At 37.3% G+C, this 15235-nt stretch overlaps 1 protein-coding gene across 1 annotated transcript in view; it reads right to left on the reverse strand.

Moving 5' to 3' along the window:
* Positions 1 to 15235, reverse strand: part of LOC307157223 (NACHT, LRR and PYD domains-containing protein 3-like) — a 108650-nt gene that overhangs the window by 35514 nt on the left and 57901 nt on the right. Inside the window, exons 9-12 of the mRNA XM_079869066.1 lie at positions 8760 to 8933; positions 8352 to 8525; positions 6159 to 6332; positions 5293 to 5463 (exon numbers count right to left, since the gene is read on the reverse strand). Coding sequence (XP_079725192.1) covers positions 5293 to 5463; positions 6159 to 6332; positions 8352 to 8525; positions 8760 to 8933 — 693 coding nt within the window. The remainder of the gene's footprint in view (positions 1 to 5292; positions 5464 to 6158; positions 6333 to 8351; positions 8526 to 8759; positions 8934 to 15235) is intronic.

Genomic DNA, 15235 nt, shown 5'->3' on the forward strand with positions numbered 1-15235 from the left:
ATCCATCCTTGCAGTGCAGAGGAGACACAGAAGCGGCATCAAAACTGGCATTAGCCTACTATATTTAGGCCTACACTTCATTTACAATTGCATAAATAAAGCTATTCAATATTTAAATACGAAATGATTTATAATTTTAACATTTTAATTAAAGGATACTTTAAATATGAAACTAAAACCACCAGTAGGTGGCGGCAAGTCACTGTCTTAATAAGCGAGTTGTTGGAGTCATTTATTCAACCGATTTGTTCAAACGGCTGATTCATTCTGAAAAACATGTGATTGTTCATTGAATCGTTGAAAGGATTCGTTCAAAACGCGGATTTCAGTAAAAAAAAAAAAAAAACATTGCTGTCTGTTGGACCACGGCTTCATTATGAAATTCTCGTCGGCGATATAAAGTGAAAATTGACGCAGTGAAAGCAAGCATGAGAGAGAAACGCGATGTCAGCTCGCACTCGCAGTGCCTCGTACATAGTTAAAACAATGATTACAGTATCATCATAGTTCATAGACAACATCGCACACTCCTAAGCACATAAAGAATGAACTTACAATCAAACTGACATTTACTCGTTTTCTTCTCTCCTCTCGCGTGCAGCAGTGGCGGTTCTAGGGGGGGGGCTGGGGGGGCCAGGGGGGGGGCAGTGCCCCTGTGTCAACAAGCTTGGCCCCCCCTCTGGCCCCCCTAAATTTGGAATCGTCAAATCACACCAAACAACTGCGCATTTTATCAGTTGCGGCGCCTTCATCTATAGGCTACACTGCAGCACGACGTATATTCACATCAAATGTTAACGCAGAGGAACGGGACACTGCAGTTCACAAAAGTTCATTATTTGCATGTGCTTTAAAGCCTTGCCAGTTAAACATGTCATTCGCTGCTGATGCATGCGCTTTACTGAGCGCGTACACTCGACGCGCACATGCACTAAAAGCCTACTGGACTAAGTTATCTTTTGAGTCTTATATTGCGCTAATACTGTCAAATACAGACAATGTTTACATAAACAATGTTGGTTATGTCTAAAGTGAAAGCAAACAGAGAAAATTAATTAAAATCTGCTTGTCATATGCGTGTATATTAGACGCGTCGCGTGCAGTTCTCAAAGAGACAGTAGCCCTAATAAGAAACATGCTGCCGCTTGTCCTTAAAGAGATAGTTCACCCAAAACCAAACAGTTGCTGGTCCCCATTGACTTCCATACATAGTAGGAAAAAAATATACTATGGAAGTCACAGGGGTACATCAACTGTTTGGTTACTCACATTCTTTCAAATAACGTTTATTTTCAACAGAAGAAAGAAACTTATTCGGGTTTAAAACAACTTAAGAGAGTAAATTATGACTTTTTTGGGGGGAGAACTATCCCTTTAATGTTAATAAAACAACAAAACACACAGAGGAAATCATTCACTGCTCTTGACTGAGAACTTTAAGTCTGTTGTGTTTTATTTTCATATTTGTTTATTTAATTACTTTCTTCAATTCTACTGTTAAATACACCTATAGCTGAAAAAATAAAGCACTGTTTATTTCATTTGTATATTAAGTTGTGTATGTGTAATATGTATCTCTGTTCATAATTTTTAATAACAAAGAAAATAATGACAAAGATTTTTTTATCTTCGCCACTTTGGCCTAAATGTCTGCCATTCTTTTTTATTTTATATTTTGTTACCTATAAGGCTTTGTTTTTAAAATAGGGACATTAGTTTGGCTGTAATGCTCAGTCACATGCAAAATAGTAAAACCAACATGAAAAAATAATCGTGATAAAATCGTGATTTTCCTGGAAAAAAATCGTGATATGATATTATTGCCATATCGCCCACCCCAGGTGTAAAAAAGTGCCTAGATGTGCTTAGATGCTAAAAATGTGTTATTATTGATCATTATATCACACTACAATTAAACATAATGAAACATTAATTTGAATTGAAATTGTTTTATTAGCTTAGCTAATATAATTTATTAGCTTTTTCTAGAGATTGCAGTCATGCATGACATGGTGAAAAATGACTTGAAATAATACTGAAAATAGGTTAAGATGAATGTTAAAGATGTGCCCCCTAAAAGCACAAGTGGCCCCTGCCTGGCCCCCCCAGTTACTGTGGTCTAGAACCGCCACTGGCGTGCAGGAGACAGACGCAGGCTGATATACTGCCGTAAGTGACGCGAATTATCACGTGAACAAGCAAATCCACCAAGATAGATTTAAAAAAATAATACGGCCTACGCTAATTAGATAGTTTTAATTTCGAAAGCATTTAGATAAGTATAAGTCAAAGTGTCATCTAAAATTTAAAGACTTTTTATTGCCTTAAAATTGAAAAATCTAATTTAAGACCTTTTAAGACTTTTTAAGGATCCGCGGAGACCCTGCATCAGCAAGACTTCCGTTTTCCCGTGCACAATTGCAAATGTGATTATTGTTATATTTATATAACAGTTAAATTAACAATAAATTAACATTGTGAGTTACATTTTATAAACAGTATTGTCAATATTGTTTGTTTTCCCTTTATTTCGCTGACGAGAATTTCAAAATGAAGCCATAGCAGAGTCTCAATCAAGCGGCAACCTCCCCTTCTCTCTCTTGAAACCAACACGGAAGTGAGTTAAACTGCAATTCATCGACTGGCCGCTTGAGGCTGGCTGCAGAAGTGAGTCAAATCTGTATCTCCCCCATGTTAAAATACCCAACTTTACAGCAGAAGAAAACATGTTTACAGCCTGGATCTCTATGTGGCTTTGGTCTATACAGCTAATTTTGCCCTTCATAACAACTGTGAGGGGGGTGCATTTTTCTATAACTCATCCGTTTAGTTGATTAATATTTAAATTTCTGCATTTAAGGGTGTGGCCACTTGAGTGACAGGTGGGTTGTCGCTGATGTCAATGCTAGCCGTTTGTCTGCTGTTACTAGCCGTCACTTCACCTCAACAAATGTTGCTGCTGAACTTGCCTTCTCTGCAGTGTTTGTGCTTTTTTTTCGGGATTATTTCATACAATTTAATACACCCATTACTTGGGTACAAAGCCCACGGCTTAGGATTCAGTCGTTGTCATCGAGTATCGTTCGAGAGAACAACCAGCGTGTATTTCAGTTGTTTTCCTCTGTGAACATGCACTAATGGATGTCTGACAATTTCGTTGCTTTTTGGAGTTTTCAAATTTAAAAACGTCAATAAAGGCTTGTTCGTTCTGCTCTCACGGAACAGATATAGATTATAATATGCTTATGTACCGTCAGATGAAATCCTGCAGGCGTCGGCGCTTTCTCCGTCTATGCAATAAATGCACATCCTTGAATGAGCGCGGATTTTCTAGCGCATTTACTTGAACTTCACAGGCAATATATCTATGGTTTAACCCATTTGAGAGGCGGCCAAAATCAGAATTTAAAATGGACTGAATAAGCTCTCTACGAACTTGACAAGCGATGCCGCGCTGACGAAAGAGTGACTGACATGTAAGTTAACGTCACACACTCTCTCAGAGTAATATTAAGTTACTGCATAATACATTTTCAACTAGCAGAATAGTACAGAATCACGATACACAGTCTCACTTGTAGCCATGTCTTTTAACTATTATAATATTTCGAAGGGCAAAAACAGGAACTTTTAATTGGCTTTACATCATCAAGTGTCACTTTAGCGCGAGGCCCTGTGCAGTCGCAGACTTGGTACTGTCAATAGCATTACCCAGAGCCGTTAACAGCCTGAGCTAACTCGATCACGTCGAGCTATTTGGGCATGATTTCTCAGCCTCTTTGCCCATTTTCTGTTATCCGGGAGCGACGCGAGGCCAAGATGGCGACGGCCGGCTCCGCCCACTTTAGGCTTCAAAAATGCTCTTCAGAAACCTACGGGTGACGTCACGGACACTACGTCCATATTTTTTTACAGTCTATGGTCTCAATGCAACAGACAGCGATGAGTTTTTGACTGGAATCCGCGTTTTGAACGAATCAATTGATTCAATGAACAATCACTTGCTTCCCGAATGAATCAGCCGTTTGAACGAATCGGTTGAATGAATGACTCCCTCGACTCACTTATTAAAACAGTGACTTGCCGCCACCTACTGGCAGCTTTAGTTTCACATTTAGAGTACTTTTTAATTAGAATGTTAAAATTAGAAATCAGTTCATATTTAACAATCTCATAGCTTTATTTATGCAATTGTAAATGCAGTGTAAATATATTAATGCCAGATCTGATGCCGCCACTGTGTCACCTCTGCAATGCAAAGATGGATTTTGATTTAATGATTTAATTTGGCTGGTAACAGTGGTATTGTGTAATTATTCTAATAGAATTTAATTTGAATGTTAGAATTTGACATAAAAGGTGATGCATACATCTACAAATGTCCATATATAGGTGAAAATGCCCCTGGAAATCAATTTAAGATGGCAAATATTACCCCTTAATAAAAAATGTTAATTTCTGTCACTACTGTGAACTGACCACTGCATAGAATATGAAAAATATGAATATCTTCGTGGGTCTGCTGTCAACAACAGGCCTAAACCAGCCATGGCACCAAGCACAAAAACACAATCAGTAAAATGTTATCTAATTATTAACAAGAAACGATTTCTTCGGGTCTTAAAAAGCCTTAAATTTGACTTTAAAAAATGTGCAGAAACCCTGTCACAGGTTTATGTGTGTGTGTTTTTTTTGTTTTTGTTTTTTTCTGAGGTAAAATGTATTGGCTAAATGATATTTAACTTATTTGAGAAATTACACAAAAGCTCTCGACAAAGGCGTGATCTGCGAGCAGCTGACCGACGACTCCTCTGAATTGTGAGCACGAACGACGTAAAAACGCAGACGAAAGCGGAAAGAACTAAAAACATTGCTCTAAGTGCAGTCAGTGGAATGGGCTCTTTAAATTTCCGCGCTGATGTGACCGCGCATGTTACGTGACAATACCAACCGTAATACCAGTACGTCCGGACTCCATTCATACTACCCGTATTCATACTATATAGAGCGTACTTTTTTAACGGTCGCGAAGTACGTTCTAATTTAAATGTAGTACCTACTCCCATAGTACGCGATTTCGGACGCAGCTTTAGTCCATATATATATATATAATATGGAACACATTAAAAAGTGCCATAATCATGTGACATTCTGGGGATTTTTCAAAAGTGGGGTTGCAGCTTAATAGTTTAATTGACTGTTTAATTTTATTACTTTAAATTGTTCTGGCTCTGTGTGACTGAGGGAAAAAATGCTTAAAAGTAATATAATAAATAAATGAGCAATACTCACGTCAGTGTGTTGAGTTGACAGTGTTTATCCTGCAGTAGAGCAGCGATCTGATTCACTCGTGTGTCTCCTAGTTTATGTTCACTCAGATTCAGCTCTCTCTGGAGTAACGGGTTTATACCCACAACTCTATTCACATACTGACAGGCTTCCTCAGCAGCAGGACTCACAAACCTGCAGAAGAGGCAATTCAGGTATCAACTAAATGTCCACTGCATTACAAAAAATGATTGATATGATAAAAAACGTAATTATTGTTTTAAAGACAAGCTTAAGTTAGTTATTTAGATAAGAAATTTTTCTTTAAACATTTAAATACACAAATAAATATATATTTAAAAGAAACTAGAGCAACACTCAGTCCTAAAGCAAACTCATAAGAACAGAAAGGTCTCACAGAGCAGAAGGGCAAAAGCTCACTAGATCATGATTTTCAGTATGAATACAAAGTGTAAAATTAAGATCTTTCTGTCTTTAAAGCAGGAGGAGTGAAAAACGTCAGCACAGAGAAAACTGGCTTGTGAAACTGCATGTTTGTGAACATCTGGAGACTCATAGACCTGGTGCAGAGAGATGCAGTGAATCTGGGCTTGATGGAAAACTATTATTGTTAATTATCAAGGTATACTCCTGAATGTCAGTACACATATACTGACCCATAATGTCTATTTGACCTGTAGCTCGTATCACAACTAAACTGTGTTGACGGTTATCATCATCATCATGACAGAACCTGCAGCATCTGATCTGATCTTGATCATTTTGATGCAACAAATTGTACAGCTTATTATATAACTAAAATAATATATTAGTTATGAATATTTAGCCTGCATATAGCTAATTTAGTTAATTATTTGATCCCGTCTCACCTCAGTGTCTTCAGTTGACAGTCTGGATCCTGCAGTAAATCACTGAGCTCCTTCACTCCTGATTGTCCAGGATCATTTCCTGTGAGATCCAGCTCTATCAGGTGTGAAGGGTTTGATCTCAGAGCTGAAGCCAGAGCTTTATAACCTTCTTCTGTCACACTGCAGTTAGAGAGTCTAGAACAGAGAGGAAAACATTCAGCTGATTAATCAGTTAAATCTGAACAATATAAATCCTTAAACTGAATTTAATTTTATTCTTTATACAAATGTATTGAAAGTAGGGCTGAACGATTAATTGCATTTGCGATAATATCGCGATTTGATGAAATGCGATTTTTTTAATCGCAAAGCCGCGATTACACTCTGGTCACGTGACACGCGAGAGTAAACCAGTCTTGCAGATGAAGCATCAACTTGTCACGCTGCGCATAGGCCTGGCATAGGTAGGCTACAGGAAATAACAGTTTATGTTTAATTTATGTGATATTGTGTTATAGATTCTCTCCAACGATTCTGTATTGATTAAGATAATTTCAGATTTATGTCTGAGCTTAGTTCTCAACACAGATACGTGATGACGCTACGTGTGCTTTATAAACAACCGTATTCTGCTTGCTTCTAATTCCTTTGTCTCACACACACACACACACACACACACACACACACGACACCGCTCGAACCTTCCAAAAAATAATCTTTCATAAAGTTCGGAAAAGTTGAAGCGAATTACAAGAACATTCGCGAGCTTCATTGCACATGATATGAGATACGCGCGGTCTGCTTGATGTTACTTTTGTAGTGCGCGGTCTCGCCCGCCGGTGTTTTGCTTACAAATGCTCTACGAAGGCATCATATGTCTTTTGGAATGCAGTTGGCTTATATATTACAAATATGAAAATCACCGACAGAAGCTGCTTTCAATTTCAAATACTCACGCGCGCTTTGCGAAGAGCGTTTGAGCATGCGGCTGTGAGCGACTCCGTCTACGTGGTTAAATGTACTTGCATCTCAAAATGCTTTTATGACGCAAAATTAATGTGACACAGTCAGTTATATCTTAAGTTATTAAACAGATAGGACAAACCACATCTTATAATTTCAAAAGAGATGAAAACGTTCAGACAGCCGACTCTTAAATACTGAAAGCACTCTTTGTTTATTGCTTGTAATATTTTTTCCCCCTCTTTGTTATTTGTTTTGAAGCTATATTAGTTAAAATTATTAACATGTAATTGTATTAATTTAGTTTTTTAATGTGTAATTGTTTATAAAAGTAGGCCTACTTATAATTACATATGTAATTAAATATTTTAAGTTTTATTAATAAGATTAATTAATAAGAAAAAAATTAGATCGGCTCATGAGGTGCCTAAAGATTCCCTTCCCTATTTTACAATGATTTATTGCTTGTTTTTGTTGAATAATAGAAAAAATTCATGCACCGAACCGTGACGCCCGTACCGATTCGGTTCAATACGAATACATGTACCGTTCCACCCCAATATATATATATATATATATATATATATATATATATATATATATATATATATATATATATATATATATATATATATATATATATATGCTTTTTATATATATATATACCCCCTTTTTTTGAATATGTTGGGAAGTTGACCTTCCCAAACAATCCTGAGTAAACTTAGTGTCCCACGTTTTTTGCTGCAAATGACTGGGCAGTAGTTCTTGGACCGTCACTCACAGCTATTAGTTAATGTGTTTTTATTTTATTTTGTTTTGTTTTTTCCTTCATTGTTACTATGTTGTTTGTCGTTTATTTTTGTTGATTCTTGGTGTTTATGTTTTTGTTTTCTTTGTATGTGAAGGGGAACTTTGTTAGTTCTTATTTCATGTTCAAAATTTAATAAAGAGATTGATGAAAAAAAAAAGTATATACTGTATATATATAAACCAAAATACAGCGAATATTTCGTTTGCACATGTGGGCGGCGCTGAAACGGCCCTTTCATCTGATTGGTCAAACCGCTTCGTCTTCAGTACAGCCAGAATAAGAGTCCGTACGGCACACTCACATCCCACTTTAACCCCCTGTGAGCAATAGGGGAAACCCAGAAAGTGCACTGCTATAAACAATGACACATAAGCCCTGCTGTCTTCAAATAAATAAACTTCAGTCACACTGTAATTGCTGTACAGTATAATGATACTAACTGTAGTTTCTCCAGCTTGAATTGTGGGTTCATCAGTAGATCACTGAGGTTTTTCACTCCTGAGTCTCCTAGTTTATTCAGGCTCAGGTCCAGCTCTCTCAGGTGTGACGGGTTTGATTTCAGAGCTGAAGTCACATCAGAACAACCTTCATCTGTCATATCACAGCAGCTTAACCTACATTAGCAGAGAGAGAGAAGAAAATAAGACAGAAGAAAAGAAAACTCTTTATTCTGTAAAGTCACATCATCTTCATAAGCAAATAAAACAGAGAGAGGAAGAGAGATCTTCATCTTTATTTCACCAGATCACAAAATACTCAGTTTGCACAAATACAGTGTTAAAGTGTTTTAGTTTAAACTGTTGAAGTGATTTTAAGCATTTTGATTATTGTATGTGAATGTGACTGACCTCAATCTCTCCAGTTTACAGTGTGAATCCTTCAGTACGGCACATAAGCGCTTCACTCCTGAGTCTCCTAGTTTATTCACGCTCAGGTCCAGCTCTCTCAGGTGTGACGGGTTTGATTTCAGAGCTGAAGTCAGGATGAGACTCTGTTTCTCTGTAATACTGCATCTATTCAGACTGAAGACAGAAAGAGAAAATGACTCAGATCTATGATGATCAACTAACGTGTTCATCTTCATCCAGCAGACTTTTGCTGACAAATAAACAGGGATATCAAGGTAAAGGTAACATGGAGAAAGACTACACATTGTTCATTTAAATAATACTACCAACACTGTAACAATACAAAGGTTGAAAGCGTTGATCTATTTATGTTAGTTTACACATTCATTTCATTTAATCTTTAAGGTTCTTTCATGTCAATGTCACCCTTGGTTTGCTCACTGGGTCAAATGTGTTTATGTCGGTTGTTTTCAGACACATTGTCTACTTGCTAAAACTTTACAGTAAGGTTTCATTTGTTAACATTAACTACATTAGTTAACATGAACCCATGATGGACAATACTATACAGCATTTAATAACCTTAAGTTTCAACATTTACTAATACATTTTTAAATACAAAAGTTTTCTGTTAACATTAGTAAATCCCCTGTGAACTAACATGAACAAAGAATAACTGTATAAACTAACATGATCAGATTAAGGAATAAAAGTATTTCCTTAAGCAGAAGACAATCAAACAAGTTTTGTAAAAGGCAGTTCATCTGCTTTAGTGCTGCACCGTGAGGCAGTGTCGGTGTATTTTATGGATGGCTCAGCTAAACAGGCCAATAAGAGACTATTAACTACTATTATTCCTTTTAATTATACTCATGTCTAATTAAAATGTCTACAAATGTATAAAACTGATCAGAGATCAGGTAAAACCCACTTGTTCAATCTCAGTGAATCTGCATGATTCATGGGTTCACAGAGATCATCGCCCCCCAGTGGTGAACCATTGACATTTTTAAACGTTTTGAAACAATTATGACGTAACGAAGCCTCGTTTACTGAAATCATGTGACTTTGGCAGTTTGATACACACTCCGAACCACTGATCCAATAAATTATGCCATTGACATTGTGTCTTTGCAGTGCATGTGTATTCGCAGATTATTGTTATGATGCCAATTTGTGGCTTAATTTAAATTGAGCAGCAATACTGCTGTGGTAAAAGGGATGTCAAGCATTTATTTATTATTTATTTTAATGTTACTGAGGAATGAATTAAAGCATAAAGCATACAGTAGGCTACACTCCATAAATGTTCCTAAAGAGTGTTGAAAATTGAGAAGCCATAGCTTATGGATCCAGTGAATTACCCACAGCATTTATTCAGGGAATGTTCAACAAACATATTTATTAGCTAACAGGTATGAAAGCAACAATAACAAAAAAAAAGAAGAAAAGAATAGGCAAATGTGCATGCAGGACAGCTGTATTTGCCAACAGTGGAAGATCTGACCACACAGTCCCACCTTCAACATTCTGAACATTCAATCTAAGGAAGGGAGAACAAACTATAGACTTAAGTTACATGTTTATGAAGAACAGTTACTTGTTTTGTAATGTATATGTATACATGTTTCTTACCCATTGGCCAGTTTGGCCTTAATACCTATGCTGCTCTCCATCTAATGTAGTTATATTAGTAAATAAATGTCACAGTTGTATTATCTTTTTAAGAACAATTTAACACACCATCACCCTTCATTGTGAAATTTTCACATCTCCTCTTTATATAATCACGCTCCTTTCTTGAGCAGCGGTCGGGATATTGGTTATCCTGCAAAGTTTTTGATTTGTCTAACTTTAATTGCATCCATTTGCTGTGGCAGTATATGGCCTAACACTAATGACACTTCATTTATAGACCTTTTAATCTGTTCCTAACGGTTAGCAGACAACAATAATGAAAGCACATGATGTGATGATTCATAACAAGTAAAGAGAATATGTTAATGAGATTCATGGTACCAGTCAAATGAAGAGAACTGGCATAATTTAAATGTATATTACATAAAAAGATTGTGTCATATTTCTTTTGTTAAAGAGGTCAGCAAAAAAGTAAACAATAAAGCATTTCCTCTTGTTTTAGAGAGGGTCATGCTATTCGTGTGAGGTGACAAATGATTAAGAGGTTAGTGATGTAGGCCTATGAGTATATTAGCCATAGAGAATATCAGTATATATTTGTAATAATTCATTATCACTATATCATATGTTTTGCTTATTTCAGTAATACAATTTACGGGGTGGTGATGGCGCAGTGGATAAGACACATGCCTTTGGTGTGAGAGACCCGGGTTCGAATCCACTGTGACACACCAATGTGTCCCAGAGCAAGACACTTAACCCCTAGTTGCTCCAGAGGCGTGCGACCTCTGACATGCATAGCAATTGTAAGTCGCTTTGGATAAAAGCGTCAGCTAAATGGATAAATGTATAAATGTACAATTTGTGGTTGCCTCTCAGTGTTTTTCACAGGACTTTAATCACTAAAGACAAAGTGTTCTACATGTCCAATACAAGACATTAGATACACAACATTCAAGTTCATGCTCCTACTGAGCATAATGTACATGTACACATTTGGCAGACGCTTCTATCCAAAGCGACTTACATTGCATTTCAAGCAGAAGAAAAGAGAAAAGAGATCTTAATATAATCAGCAGAGTAAAATAAGCTGATAAGTGTTTTTATATAAAAAATAATAGATCCATTATAAAATTAGGCTATATGCAGATCAATAAATGCAACTTGAAAAAAATGTACTTTGCAATTTATGTTTCTTTTAGGTAGTCTAGCTACTTTCATTTAATCTACATCTGTTGTTATTTGTGATTAGAACTCATGACAACACACTACAGAAAATATGATACACTAATGTTGAGAAGAGTCTTCTGAAGTGCGCTGACAAGTCTGTTCATCCAATGAAACCGAATGCCCCATGTTAACATAGGCGTGGTTTCTGAGCTTGACACTAAAGTATGTTAAACTTCTTTGAAATTGCGTCAAATACGCAGGAATATACACTTCAAAAACAAATCGCTTTATTATGCATACCAGTGTGTATACAACTGGTGAAACATACGTTTTTAATCATGGATCCGTGAAAAATGGCTGCGACGAATCTGTAGCCGTCTAACATCTGCTGGAAATCCATGTAGCGACTGGGCTAGGGACCGCCGCCTACATTGGGCTGTGCACCTCTGCAGTTAATCAGCCACACCCTAACACTAGGTTGGCCTCCATCCTGTCCAGAAGACTCAACGAGATGCGATACAGCCAAGCTCACGAAAGCTGTGTCCAAAGGTTTCAGACGGAATCCCCGGAAAGGGGGTGCCAAGTCAGAGACCACGCCGAACCTCATCGAGCTGAATCCTCAGCTCCAAGAACCACCTGCCTTCCCCCATCATGATCCACCTGCTACACAACCATCATGATCCACCTGCTACACGACCATCATGATTCACCTGTCATCTGCCCGTCGTGATGATTGCCGTCCGATGATGTCCACACGCAGGGACTTCATCCTACGGAAAGGGGGACTGTAGCGACTGGGCTATTTGAATCATTCGTTCGTTTGATTCTGAATTAACCAATTCGGACTCTGTGTTTTTCTAAGCACATTCCTGTCCAAAATGTTCTTTGCTAAGCTTACCGAAGCTTGTAACCTCCTGACTTCAAAGATTGCAAATCATACGCCAGGCTCCAGAAAGACTGGAGCAAATGGACTTTCGTGACACTTTATTGTACCTTGGAGGATAAACAGTCAACATCTTTCGTTAACTCTGCAAAGTTCTGCATTCCAAACCCCCTTCCCCCTCTCTGGACCACAGAGAGATAACAAAACCTTCTCCTGCTACGTGACATCACACCCCCACACACACACAAACATCCTTTGAATTTAACTTAGAACTTAGAGATATTCTTTTTGATATACAATTCCATTATGCATGTGATTAGTTTTGTGTTATTCTATAGTGTGATTCCCTAGTGTGTAGTTTTGAATTCTAAGTGGGTATTTTAAGAATGATACACTATATTTGTACCCTAACTCCCCCCAGACCATAAAATTTTATGGTCCTAACGGAATGTCGACAACCCAGGAATCTCACTGAGATTCTGGCAGGAGAGCAGAATTAAAGTGTTCATCCTAGATATTTTATATGTATAACCATTGAAGAAATATGCAAACCTGAATGTATTTTCTCTTTTCCACGATTGTTCTTCTCTGTGATATGTTTTTGTATTCTTGTAAACCTTAAAGGAATAATGTTTCAGAGGTGCACACTGTTGCGAATTCATAGGTATATGTCATGTGGTCTTTTTAAAAGTCCAATTTTCATTCCCACTTGTAAATGCACATCACATTTTAGGTTAGTCTTATTCCCAGTTTGTTAATCGAACTTTTAATACTTATCTTACAGAGTAAGAAGGTACTTCTAGGCCGTAGCTTTTAAACATACCAAATTTGGTCTTGAATTGAACCTCCATATACCCGTAGGAAAGATATGGATACCAAATTATGATAAAATGCATTTTACTGCAGTTATAATTGTTTAACGTAGAAATGGCATGATCCTAAGACTGCCATAAAACATGCAAATCAAACTCGTAGTGAGACAAAGAACTTTTCTCCCGCCTGGAATTTCGCGTTCCAATTGGCTCAAGCCCAGGGAGGAGTGAAATTCCTGTGCCCTAGAAAAGCGGTTACACTCCGCGTTCCGCTCTGTTCTGTTCTGTATTTCCTTTCGTCTTGTTTTGTTCCTGCATTTTCACGAACCCGCCTCGTCAGCGAGAAGACCTTATGGCTCCTTTTGGGAGCGTTTTCAATTTTCTTTAAGTCTTTTCTTTATTTTCGTCTTCGGACTCCACGAAGCAAACGCAGCAGACAACTTCAACTCAAAGAGAAAGACTCTTTCGAAAACCCCGCTACCGCGCTCACCAGAAGACACGAGAGCGCGAGCCCTGCTTTCTTAAAGAAACACACGCACGCTGGTCTTAGGACACACGCATGAACTCTGCGTTCTTCAGCAACAAAGAGAACCATTTTGCAAGATAAGTTTATTGAACTTTTAATGTGATTTGATTCCTTGCTGTCTCTCAAAAGGTTGCCTGTGATTTTGCCATGCAGAGATCATCTCGGTGATCTCTCTCATCCTGAACTTTAGTTTCACTTTCTCCCTTTCATCCGCTCCCTCTCTCATCTGTTATCCGTTTGGTCTTGTAATGTTTTCATCCGTATGTTTCTGTTGTAAATATGTATTTACTCTGTGTATACTCGTAGTTTCAATGTAGTATTAGTCTAATTATTAAATTCCATATGTCCTTGACTGACTCTGTTTTAATTGCCCATGTTACTTAGTCCCTGAAATGTTCGATCTTAGCTATATGCTTTATCTTGGTACGATTTAAGTAAGCTAATTTTACAAACATAGAAAGTTGTCTTTTCAAGGCCTGGAAAAGATACTCTTTCTCGTGTTTGTAAGAAGGATAATTTTCCTTGAGAATTAAGTTAATCTTACGTTCAAAACAGATTGTTTGATAACTAAATGAATTCAATTAAAGTTATCCCATTACTTCGAGCTGAAATAAGACTATTTGATGTATTAATGACGAACCATAACCCGTTATGATAATCATTCATATATCAATCTAGTTCAGCTGCGATAAATTAATTTAACTGTAACATACAAAATATTAATCATATTCATGATTAATTATTAAAATTCCCTATAGATCATTTGAGCTAATATTAATATTAATGTACAACCCATTGTTGCTACATCCAGGTAAAACTGGGAAAAAAATCTGCGTGCACGCGCGTTCCCCCAGTTAACATGATTACGGCTGGGACGGTATGGATTTTTTCTTACCGCGGTTGAAAAGCAAGAAATTCCCGCGGTATAGCGGTAAACCGCTTTAAATCAACCCCAAAACTTATGTAAGACACAATGTCATTAGACACAATCCATGTCATTAGAATCAATGTAATTAGACACAACGTGCACACATGTGCAGGCCAATGCTATTTTTTTTTTTTTTTGCGGTGATGACGGTGACGAGCTCAGACCCGCGGTAGGCATCATGTGACCGCGGTATTGCGGTAACCGCCCCAGCCCTAAACATGATCCCCAGTTGATCCGTAACACCGGCACACTGAAGCTTTTTTTTTTTTATAGTTCAAAGTTACTATCAGATTTAATGTTATTACCTTGACAAACTATACATCGTTAAAAAGATATAAGACTCAAGTTTCAGTATTTGATCACTATTGTATTCTGAGAAACTTATAGTGACAGTTATGTCTTAATTTGTGTCAGTAAGTTATGTAATGAAAAAATGAGTCGATACCTTTAATATGAATTATGAGCGTAAGCCGCTCCCATTCAGAAAAAACTCCTGTGCTGTCGTCATGACAACTCTTG

Source organism: Squalius cephalus, assembly GCF_949319135.1.
Source record: "Squalius cephalus genome assembly, chromosome: 4".
Classification (NCBI taxonomy): Eukaryota; Metazoa; Chordata; class Actinopteri; order Cypriniformes; family Leuciscidae; genus Squalius; species Squalius cephalus.